Source organism: Primulina tabacum, chromosome 5, assembly GCF_025594145.1.
Source record: "Primulina tabacum isolate GXHZ01 chromosome 5, ASM2559414v2, whole genome shotgun sequence".
Lineage (NCBI taxonomy): Eukaryota > Viridiplantae > Streptophyta > Magnoliopsida > Lamiales > Gesneriaceae > Primulina > Primulina tabacum.
In genome coordinates, this window is record NC_134554.1 from 14,466,530 (window position 1) to 14,479,708 (window position 13,179).

The 13,179-nt window shown below is 32.5% G+C and overlaps 1 protein-coding gene across 1 annotated transcript; it reads right to left on the reverse strand.

Annotated features, from left to right (window-relative positions):
- Positions 1-362: 362 nt before the first annotated feature.
- On the reverse strand, positions 363-10,421 carry LOC142546904 (agamous-like MADS-box protein AGL15). The gene is given in 9 exon segments (XM_075654872.1): positions 363-631; positions 1,896-2,068; positions 2,194-2,208; positions 2,210-2,236; positions 2,922-2,963; positions 3,221-3,320; positions 3,407-3,471; positions 3,806-3,881; positions 9,989-10,421. Coding segments are annotated over 9 exon segments (747 nt in total). The 5' UTR covers positions 10,171-10,421; the 3' UTR covers positions 363-564.
- Positions 10,422-13,179: the final 2,758 nt, after the last annotated feature.

Here is a 13,179-nt window from a genome sequence, read left to right on the forward strand (position 1 = left end):
CCTTGTTTTCAGTACACCGTTGTCATTTTCAAAGAAGTTTGCCAGAACCAAAGTTAAGACCATAAAGATTCGAGTGTTGGCTCTAAACTTACTGAAATACGAATTTGACATCAATTTTCATGTGACAACATATCGTAGTCATTGCGTAATAAAAGACTGACGGTGGGATATTGCGATAAGGCAAACAAAACGGACAAGGAGAATTACCAGAAGTTAGAAAAACAGTGAGAGAAATCACAACATAAAAATAAAACTAGAAAACCAAAATAGCACCACAAATGAACAAGCGTTATCCACCTGAGAAGTTCTTTGAATTTCCCTCAATAACCATTCAAATGAAGTAATGAAATAAGCTAAAAGACTAAAAGTTATGGACATTTTAATCCAGTGAAAGAACCAGACTTGAATCGACATTGCTTGAAACATACAATGTTAGAATAAACGCAATCTGATAGAAATCGTGCTTAAACAAAGTTTGCTCTGAATTTGTTTAATGTTAATGCTAGATTACAGAATAACAGGAGAGATAATAGCCAGAAAGAGATCATTGCAAGGCACTGGAGCTCAAGAACTGCTGGAATGTGTTTCACCCTCAACTGCCCTCTTTTTACGAATAACACCAACAGGGGGCCTGGACAAGAGAGTGAGTGTGTTTAAGAACTGGCAAATTTTATGAACTTTAATAAGACCTACATCGTCAGTACAGATGATCAAAAGGCTAAAACTCTTAATGGTCTGTCTTGGTTTTGAATATGGTATGGTCTTCAATTTCAAAAGCACTCCATGAAGTTAAACATGAAAATATGAACTGGAGCATTTAACATGAAACCAAGATCTTTGCACGGTGTTGTACCCAAAATCAGAGAATCAGAGAGAACATTGAGTAACAATCTTAATAAGCTTGCTCACGAGAGGATAAAGAAACAGAGATAACATATGCAGAACAAAATTATGGGAGCTTTAATCTGCTAACTTGACATACATAGACCCAGAAGTAGATAGCCAAAATGTGTGGTTATGTTCTTGTAGTCGCTCTCTGTTCATGGAACAAGAACGAAGCAGTTTTCTGTCCTCCGCATGGAGTAGTGCAGTGGAGAAGTAGTTGACCGGTTGTTTATGGATTCATTATAAATGACGCACAAGATGGAAAAGAAAAATAGATTATGGTTCCCTATTCTGATCCGAGTTAAATTTCAAATAGCAAAATGCTAGCAAAGAGAACAGATGAAACCATGATTTACAAATTTTCAACAACAAAACCTGCATCCAAGATATAGATAGATACTATTAAGTTTGGAATACAACTATCTCCTTTCCATGTACATAAGATGGTGGGGACGGATACAGCAGATTAAATCATTCCAACCTCACCAATAAATCGTATCAGAGATATTACAGAATCTTGATAATATCAAAGTTTTAGCTTGCATTTTGGGATATGGATTTGAAATCCATGAATTTCGATTATAGATTCATTGTTAACAATGAAAGAATAAGCTAAATCTTAAATTCATACTTTACTTATTTATACATTAATGATATAAAATAGAATGAATTTCAAATGACATCATTATTGAGTAAACTTGATATATATCCTAATTAACATGTAAGGGTGGATATGAAGTTCGTGGTATTACTTCTCCAAATAACAAAAACACATTTGAAATACGTTGAGAGAATTTCATCAATCCAAATGCAACCTTCACTGTATTTATACCACATCATACTTGATTCTAATAGTATTGTTGAATTCCCATATATCCATGAGAACATACACACTTTTGTGCAAACCTCATGGATCAAATTGTCCCCAAACAACATGTAACATATGCAATGACAAGGAAGAGTAGATGGAACTAAGAAAAAAATGTAGGAATTTAAAGGAAACACAATACCCTAATTGAAGGGTGGTGTCAGAGTCTTCATCTGCAAGACCATTGTCGCATGTAGTTTCAGGGCTTCTGGAGCCATCTTTGATTGTTGAGTTGCTCTTTTCCATTAGTTCATACTGAACACAATGTGGTGATGGAAGATTGGTGGTCGAGAAAAAACCTTGAAACTCTTGAACCTACACTTCATATTAAGCCCAAATTTTTTTTGTGAAGCCGAGAAATGGTTTATATATATATATATATATATATGCAGTGTCAAAAGTCAAATCGAATATTCATAGCATGCATGAATACTACTTGCCTGCCTACGTAAGGTTCTCATTCTCCAATACAGCATTTCGTTCCTGCATAGAAAAGCTAATCATAGAAAAATTCCATTCAAATAAGTAAAAGGAATGGATCCTTGTAGGGAAATTGTTAGTGCATAAAATTCTGTTCTCTCAAATCCGAATCCACTCAACAATATTGTGCAAGTGAGTCAAGCTACTTGTAAGTAGTTCCTGAGCATCTCGTTCAAAACTCGACTCGAGCTTGATTTGACCGAGTTCGAGTGGAGTTTGAGTAGCTCAAGTATTTTTTTGGAGTCAAGTTCAAGTTTCAATTATTTGTAATCGAGTAGCTCGTGAGCTACTCGAGTACTAACTACATAAACACACACACACATATATACATACATATATATATAATTTAGAAGAAAAAATGAGGGATATTTTTGTCAATACATATACAAGCCCGGGCTCAAGATCTATATGATAAAATCAAACTTTCGAGCTTTTCAAGCTTGAGTAACTTGATATATACACAAGTCGAGCTGGAGCTTAAAATGGATTACTGATTGAGTTCGAGTAACAAAATTTAAATCGAGTCGAGCTCGAGTATTACTAGTCGAGCTCAAGTAGTACTACTCGAGCTCGACTTGACTCGTGTGCACCTCTATGAGCCACAAATGAGAACTTCAATAATTTTTCCAGAAAGAAACATTTTGTATCCTAGCAACTGATCGACGGTAATTAAAGTTCTTTCACACACCTGTATCTTAGATTGTGCTAGTTGCTGCATTAATATTTGCTCCTGGAATTATAGAACATACATCATCGGACTCGAAATAAAAAAAACAAAAACAAAAACAAAAAAACACACATCTCGATGGCAAAATATATCGAATTACTTTGTTTAATAATTCAGTAAATAAATTTTGAACACTCATCTGCTTTATGCTTCGCGGCAATGCATACATCAATGGACTAATGATATATTCAGAACGCAGATGTGAAGTATAATGGGATATCTCAAATTAATTAGTTTTAGAATTCACTATATATGCCTACCTTCCTCTCCTTCACGCAAAGCAGCCCCTCGTTCAGTTGTTCCTCAAGTTCCCGCAGTTCTTGTAAGCTGGCACCTGTGAGGTCTTTACCCAACAATTGCCTTCACATAACGGCCAACACAGGATTTAGTTTTCCAAATATTTCTGCGGGATGTTTATTTTTATAATTTATTAAAGGAAATCATACAGTTGCTTTGATTTGAGCTTCAATATCTCCTCTTTGAGTACATCCACTTCCTTCTGTTCCTGCTTCTGGTTAAAAAAATAAGGGAAAACATTTTGAACACTCCATTTTAACTGTACACTGCCATCCTTTATTACTACATCACAATTATAGTACAACACTTCGTAGAAAAGTATCATGTGTAACCTACAACCATGTCATAGGCTATTCGTAAATCATTCAAAACCCCACAAAGATCTATCTCTTCTCCAAATTCATTAAACTAATCAACATCGGATATAAAAAGCTTCAGACTTATAGTAGGTCCAATACCAAACTTCGAATTTTTGCTGGCTACGATAATCCGGCAGAAATTATATCTTGAAAGTATACTTTTCATACTTCAGAGTTATAGTAGCATACCTCTAGCTTGTACTCCAGTGCAGCAACCTGAGTAGAATCCAGGCACTTGTTATATCTTGAAAGTATACTTTTCATTCTGAAAACATATGCAATTTTTTTAACACTTCATAATCAAGATACTTTCTTCTTCAAAAGAAAATATCAAAATACTTTATATGTATACATACTTATATGTATATATGCACACACACAACCAAATACATTAACAAAAACAAAAACAAAAACAAAATGTGCAACTAAAGGCTAAGTCATTGAAACATGGCAACAAAATGTGCAACTAAAGGCCAAGTCATTGAAATATGGCACTCGAATTATTGTACAATTTAAAATATTTGAAATTCCACAATTATATAACTCTGGTAAAACGAAAGTTGCTCGTTCCTACAATGCATATCAGGCCAAGATAACATGTTTGATTCTCAAGAATTCAAAATCGCTATGATTATTGGGAGCATTCTTTGGAAACATAATTTAGCTATTAGAAAAACAACCGAAACTTTATGTTTGAGCTACTATGTGTTTAAAATACTAGCATGAAGTACATGAGATTCACGCATTTATCAATTATATCATAAAAATTAAAAAAATTGATTTTCTAAAAAAATAATTTGAATCATTTTGTTATTTATCTGGGTCTAATCTCTTGTCATGTTAGACGAATAAATTAATTTAGAACTTATATAACTTACTTTCAAAATTGTTTCCAAAATTAAAATTAAAACTGTTGATTTTATGTTATAATAATAAATGATAATGAACATAACATATAGAACGAAATGAGTTGAAACAAATTTTTTTAAAAAATTATATATCCAAACATCACATATAAAAAAGAATAACTTAAAAATCAACAAAATTATGAATTTTATCAATGCATAAATCATAATTTAGATAAGTGAAGCACATTAAGACAAATAATTATCGATTTAAAATCCTCGTAACTAATTCATCAAAACAATATCAAAACTAATGAAATAGTAATATTGATAGTAAAATATAACTCATAATATTCAATTTAAATAATATTTAACCTCCTTCGAAATTTTTTTTACTTTTTTTTTAGAATTCTATATCACGGGTAATTAATTATATATCAGAATCGATCTTTCGTACACTAACATTGATGACTTATTAATTTCTTGTTAACTACAGTTTTAAAATAATAAATAAATTAACATATGCAATTAAATAGACATTCAAATAAGATTATATGGTAAATACCAATCAAATAAAATCAAATAAACTCATACAATAATTATTAAATATAGATTTCAAACCACTGGTATGATTTCCACCATTAAAATTTGAAATATAACCAAAAAATAAACTTTCATAAAAATGTTATTTTTTGTATTTTTTGAATTAGTTAGTTTGATTTCAAAATAATTAAATAAAAATATTAAGATATCACATGTAAAAATTCTCATAATTTGACAAATGTTAATCAATGAACATTATAATTATATTTATTATAAAGATTATGTCATATATTGTTTTTATAATAGAAAATAATAACTTATGTGTCTTTATATTGCTCATTAATATCTCTTTTCATGCATTAATTATTTAAGATTTTGATTGATAATTGATTTTGAAGAGCAGATGCATGTAATTCTTTAGTTATATAATGTAATAAAATAATTATATATAACATATACATGTATTATAGATAATTTTTTTCTTCAAATTTTCATTTTTTTTTATTTTTACTATCTTTTAAAATCAAAATCAAAATTATATATGTATTACATTATAAATTTTAATATGGATATTTATTATCTTACTTGAAAGAAAAAATAGATGCGAATATATAAAATTTTTTATAAAAAGAATCGGTTCCAAGACCTAGTTGAAGAGGAATCTTGGAAGTGTTCTCTTGGGAAACAATAAGACACACAAGATTACGGGTGTTGGCAACATAAAAAATGGCAAATGGTTGCAACAACTTGTCACGTCTGTGAGATATGTTCCTGATCAGAAAAGGAACTTTCCCTCAGTAGGAATGCTTGACTCGATTGGCTACACCATCCAGATTGAAAATGGAACGATGAAAATCTTAAAGGGCTCCTTAATCACAATGAGAGGTGTGCAGAAAAATGGCATTCTCACATTTTGGAAAGGAATACTTTCTTGGCAGTGTACATTCGACAGTAGAGGAGTCTAATAAAACTCGTTTGTGGCATCAAAGATTAGGCCACATTAACTTAAGTGAACACAACAAACAAGGTCTACTGTGCGGAGAAAAACAAGAAGGTCTGGAGTTTTTGTGAGGCAAGTGTTCTTGGCAAGAGCTGTCATCGAGATACAAGACCAAAGGAATTTTAGACAAAATACATTCAGATTTATGGGGTCCTTCAAGGGTCAATCAAAAGGTGGCTCGAGATATTTTATTTCCATAATTGATGATTGCTCCAGAAAGGTATGGATCACTGCATTGAAAAGCAAAGATGAGGCCTTCCAAGCATTCAAGGAATGGAAGGTTATGGTGGAAATTCAATCGGAAGGTTAAGAAACTTCGCACAGATAATGGATTAGCGTTTTGATCGCATCAGTTAAATCAATATTGTAAGGATGAAGGAATCTCGAAGCATCATTCTGTGAATAATACACCGCAATAGAATGGCCTTGCTGAAAAAATGAATAGGACATTACTTGAACAGGTTAGATGCATGCTAATTAGGTCTGGTTTGCCACTCACGTTCTGGGCAGAGACAATCAAAACAGCTTGCTACTTAGTTAATAGGTCACCATCATCTGCTAGAGATTTCAAAGCACTACAAGAAGCCCGGACAGGGCATCCACCGGACTACTCAAACTTGAAAGTTTTTGGATGTTCTGCATATGCCCATGTCAAACAGGATAAACTACAACCTAGGGCCAAGAAATGTGTATTCTTAGGCTACCCAGATAGTGTAAAAGGATATAGATTGGGGCGTATTGAAGCTGGAGATGAGAAATGTATTGTGAGTCGAGATGTTGTATTCAATGAATCAGGAACAACGTATAAGACACACAAAACCCCTTGGTCACCAGGTAAGAGTGATACTGGCAAGCTACATTTAAAACTTCAAAACAGTACGGATATCAACGGAGCAGGTCCTCAAGAAGAACCTGCGCCAACTGATCAAACTCAAGTGGAACAAGACTTAGGTGATTTCCAGCTAGTGAGGGCTAGGCAAAAGAGGACTGTTAGCCACCCCAAAGACTTGGTTATGCAGATATTATTGGTTATGCCTTTGTAGTGGCAAATACATAGTTGAGGTGGAGCCACTGGATATTCAGGAGGCTGTCAAGATTGAGGAAAGGCATAAATGGATTGGTGCTATGGAGGAGGAAATGAAATCCTTGAGAAAGAATGAAACATGGATTATTGTGGACAAACCACCAGGCCAGAAGTTACTAGGTAACAAATGGATTTTTAAGAAAAAGGAAGGAATCCCCAGCATTGAAGCAGTGAGGGGTTGTAGAAAAAGAGAGAATGAAACATGGATTATTGTGGACAAACCACCAGGCCAAAAGTTACTAGGTTGCAAATAGATTTTTAAGAAAAAGGAAGGGATCCTCAGCATTGAAGCAGTGAGGGCTTGTAGAAAAAGGCTTCACTAAAAGAGAAGGGGTGGACTTTCAATTTTCAATGAAATATTTTCCCCGGTGGTCAAACAAACGTCCATAAGAACCATATTAGCATTGGTAACTCAACAGGATATGGACTTAGACCAAATGGACTTTAAGACAACCTTCTTGCACGGTGAACTTCATGAGAAGATTTATATGAAGCAACCAAGTGGCTTTGAACAAGGAACCGAAATCAAGTCTGCCTATTGAAGAGATCGCTATATTGTCTCAAACAGTCCCCGAGGCAATGGTACTTCCGCTTCGATTAGTTTATGGAAAAGATAGGTCTCATAGATCAAAGTATGGCACTTGTGTATACTATAGGAATGGTAAAACAGGAAGTCAAGTTTATATAATGCTATACATGGATGATATGTTGTTGGCAAGCAAAGACAGACATTAAATAAATAAACTCAGAGGACAGTTAAGTGCAGAATTTGAAATGAAAGACATGGTTGCTGCAAGTAGGATTTTGGGATTTAGATTAGACGCAATAGGACAGAAGGAATGGTGTTCTTGTCACAAGAATCATAGATATCCAAAGTGTTGGGTAGATTTCGGATGACCAAGTCAAAACCAGTAAACACTCCCCTTGCACAACACTTCAAACTTTCGGTTTCACAGGCTTCTAAAGACAATGGAGAGACAAAGTACATGACAGGAGTTCCATATGCAAATGCAATAGAAAGCATAATGTATTGTACGGTATGCAGTAGACCAGATTTAGCCAATGCAATGAGTGTGCCCAACCCAGGAAAGGAGCATTGACAAGTGTTGAAGTGGATACTAGGGTATATAAATGGAATTTGGGACATAGGTATCAAATTCAAAGCAAACTTAAGTGCATCAACAATGGTGAAAGGCTTTGTGGATTCAGACTATGCTGGTTGTTTGTGCACAAGGAAGTAAATATCGAGATATATATTCACAGCATTTGGTGGAGCCATAAGTTGGAAAGCTAGTCTCCAAAAGGTAGTAGCTCTGTCATCAACCGAAGAAATAAAGGAAGGGATATGGATTCATGGTTTCATTAAGGAGATGGGCGAAGTTCAGGAAGATATGAGCACTGCAATAATAGAAGTGGCATGCATATCCCTCATGAAAAATCCAATGTATCACCAGAGGTCAAAGGACGTCGACATTGGACTCCACTTCATAAGAGAAGTCATAGCGAAATGTGGGATTAAAATTGCGAAGGCGGCTAATGAAGACAACCCAGCTGATATGTTAACTAAAAGCCTACCAGTAACCAAGTTCACACATTGCCTAAACTTGTTTAAGGAGGTGAAAACTTAGTTGAGGGTCTTATTGCAGCCAACAGAAGAAAACATAGGTTGAAGACATAACAGAACCAAGGTGGAGAAATGTCAAAGGATGGTCCTGTTCATGGATACAAGGAGCACTGTAAATAAGAATTGGGGAAATCGAAAGGAGTTAGATTAAGTCTTGAATCACTTGGATAGATATTAGACAGTTAGAAGGTAGTTAGGAGGATAGCATATATATATCATGTATGACAAGTGACATAAGGCTGAAACTCATATTGTGCTCTCTCATTCTTTCAAAAGTGATAGCGGGACTTTGTTTGGTTGGCTGCCGTGGATGTAGGTTCACATTGAACCGAACCACGTAAATCGGTCGTCTTCCATTTTTCTCAATTTGCATTTCATCTTTTGGAGTGCTCGTTGTGTGTGATTATTAATCTCTGAGTTTCTGCCATTTGGTCACACACATTCAATTCAAAGTTTCTGAAATTACGTTGAGTGTTCTTGAGAGAGGTTGATCGAGTTTCGGGTAAATCTCACAACAATAATCGATAGTCGAGTTTTATTGGAAATCAGATGAACACAACCAATAAGTTGTGAAATTCCGATTACCACGTTTGTTGATTAAAAAAAATTAATAGAAATTCATTCAAAAAAATAACATCCTTTGTCTAATTCTCACCGGTTCTTTTCCGTCTTAAAAGAAAACAACACGAAAAGACAAGCCACCAAGTCCTATCCCATAGACCATGAAAGATCAAGTCAAAGTCCAACATGATTTCAGTTCGAGACGTCGTCGTAACAAAGTCCTCCCTAACTAAAAAGAAAAGAAAGAACAAGCAATTTCCGCTCCAAAGCTAGATGTCGGGCCAAAATTGAATCAAACCGTAAGCGTGTGGAACAATAAACCGAAGTATAAATCAATCTTTAAACTTTAAAACCCAAAGTACAAATAGATAACTTGATTTATATAAACTATATTTACGCTGCTGATCTTATTTTCGATTAAAAATTTACAATATTTTATAATATAATTATTAAATTTGATAATATCCCTCGTTCCCATATTAAATGAAAAAAATTCAACTCAAATCTATTGTTTTTCGTAATTGAAGATCACCTCAACTAAAATCTAATCCAAGCAAGGCGAATCCAGAATCGAAACAGACCATTTCAGAAGCAAAAACAAAAATCAATAAATCAAAACAATAAAACACACATGCAACCACACGAATAAATCCCACCAGGAAAAAAATAAATATATAAAAAAAGAACATGGAAAAGAAATGAAAGACATGCATACTCGGAGCTAGAGAACTCAAAGAGCCTCCCAGTGCTGGAGAAAATGATAACGGCGACATCAGCATCGCACAGCACCGCCAGTTCATGCGCCTTCTTCAAAAGCCCGGCCCTTCTCTTCGAGAAGGTCACTTGCCTGCTATTCGCATTCTCTATCTTCTTTATCTCGATCTTGCCCCGACCCATTTCCCCTCTCCGAAAACCCACCAAAAATTCACAGACCAAAAGTCTCGAAAGAACGACTCTTTCTTAATCCCAGATCTCGACCACACGCTTCTTTCTTTGATCAAAGACGGGGTTGTTTTTTACTCGAAATAGAAAAGAAAACAGTGTAGAAAAAAGAGGAGAATACAGAGAGACGGGGAGAGAAGGCAGAGGTTTTGATGAGTCCACAAATGGCATCGAATTGGGAAGCTCTTTTCTGCATGGCCTATACTTGTATGCATTTCAATGCATGACTGTTATTATTTCTTTTTATTGTACTCGTTCCCTCATTAAGGTAGGTCTTTCCTTTTATTGAAATTCTGAATTTTCACGCAGGTCCCACTTTCCACTTTTTAGTTTAATTTTAAATTTTAAATAAAAGTATATCTTCTTGAAAGATAAATGATTTGAGTAAATCTTATATTTTATTCTTTTTCATATTTAAAATTCTAAAAACCAATATATGGTTAGATATGGATAAAAGATAAAGATAAATACATTTCAAATGAGATACTTGCAAAGAAAGTAAACAAAAAATTTAAAAGAAAGAATTAAATGGCATATCATATATAGGAAAAAAAGTGTGTATATTTTTAATTTTTTGCTATTTTTATTTTTTTCGTTTTCGTTCATATTTTACTCATTTACCACTATATTTTGACTTTTATTATTAGTTTCCAATTTTTAAGTTTTTACCATTCCATTTATAATTATAATGATAACAAAATTCAAATTTATCTTTGGATATGTTTATACATGTGAATCTTTTATATAGCTTCCAAAATCAATCTGCATCTCATCTACTATTTCGAAAATTAAAATTCAACTGAATATATCTATCTATCTATTAAAGTTAAGAGTATCTTTTGCTAATTAAATTGTAATCGATTTAGTGAAATCTTATTAAATTTTACATAAAATTTTGGGACACTTGTCTATAAGTAATTGGCGATATATCTCATAGAAGTTTAAAAAAAAATTAGGTCTCTTGTGAGACGGTTTCACGAATCTTTATCTGTGAAATGAGTCAATCCTACCGATATTCACAATAAAAATTAATACTCTTAGCATAAAAAGTAATATTTTTTATGGATGATCCAAATAAGATATCTGTCTCACAAAATACACAAGTTTTTATCTTCAAAATATTATATTGATTCATCAAATCTTAATTATTAAAAATATCCAGCTCAAATCAATATATATATATATGTGTGTGTGTGTGTGAGTGTGTGTATTATTGGCAATTATATTTACTATTTATAATAGTAATTGTAAAAGCACTTTCTATTATATTAATGGAACAATTCCACAAAATGTACCAAAAAAATTTCTACGCATGGAAAACCCCTAATTAGCAAAATACGAACTGCAGAAATGGGTAATGGCAGGCTGCGTGTCATTGTCATTTCCATATCTTCTCAGTAGTGGTTTCGGCCACGACTCACCACTATGTTTTACTCATTTTAGTTCATTATCAAGTGTGCACGTATGATGATCATGAAACCGAACGTTTTTCACTTGGTAAAAAGAATTATAATCGGAGCTGACGAATGATTATCGAACATTTTTTATTTGGTAAAAAAAAAATTGTTATCAGCCGATGATAACGATGAAATTCTAATATTTTAAATCATAAAGAAGTACGTGCGTCTGAAATTTTCCGATCTCTTTATTCATTATCAAAATAAAAACAATAACAATTGATTCCTAGCCCAAACATGTACATTTACACAACTTCTGATCGACACAACTTGAGTTGACATTAAGGCTGGAACAAGCTGCTATGCAATAACCTAAGCACTTTTTATCTGTGCAATATGGCCAATCAAGATCGTGATGCTCTTGCTTCTTCACGGATAAACCAGCATTTGCTAGGCTAGGATTCAGTACAAGAATACAAAGGATGACACATCCCAAAATCTTTGCTTCCATGATGCTAGAAAATATTAATTAATTAAAATATATAGGATGTGTGTGTGTGAAAATGAGACATATGTGAATAAAATTTATAGTGGGTGGTTGGAATAATTTTAATTTCAAGAGATTTGCCTTTAATTATTATGAGAGGAAAGAATTAAATTTTCTTGATTGTTGATATCAATTTTGGAATGGTGAAAGAGATCTTCTGAATTATTATTTGGCAGTGAAATGGAAACGCAATAAGTGCAAGATCATTTAATATATATAAAGGAAAGTTTTGATTGTTTCTCTTATTTGAAATTTAAAAATAACCAAATTCCCAAATTCATTTGTCGAAAAAAAAAATAACCAAATTCCCAATTAATCAGGTACTTTGCTTTCGATATTTATAGATTAAATGATATAAAGATTTTCAGAAGAAGTTTTGAAACAAAAATATCAGTTTATCTTGTTATCCCAAATTGTGATTTGAAAATATATACTCATCCTAATGTTTCAAAATAAATAAATAAATAATGTTTGTTTGTCGTATATGATAAGAGAATATCAATTTTTAATCATTTGCTTATCATGTGTTTGGTGTGTATGATTAAGATTTTGATAGGCTCGTTCAACCCGCACTCAGCCAGCAGTATAAGCATTATTATCTTCTTTTATTGGTTATATTATCAGTTAGAAGAGAAGATATGATGTTTGATTAATTTAAATTTTCTTTTAATATCTGAAAGTTTAAAATAATTATAAATTTAATAGATTTAGTAATATTTAAATATAATTTATAATTGGACTAATATTATAACTAATTTAATTATTATTAATCATATTTTAATTATTATTATTATTATTAAGCATTATTTAATATTCAAATTTGTATTACTATTTTAATTATCACAAATGCATATTTGTGTTTTTATTAATTTTTAATTATTTTCTATAATATTGATTGATATTTTAATTAGTGAAAATTTAATAATTAATATAATATTTAATTTTATTTATAATTTTTAAATAAATTAGTTCTAAAATTTTATTTACTTATTCAATCATTTTAAGAATATATTACTAATT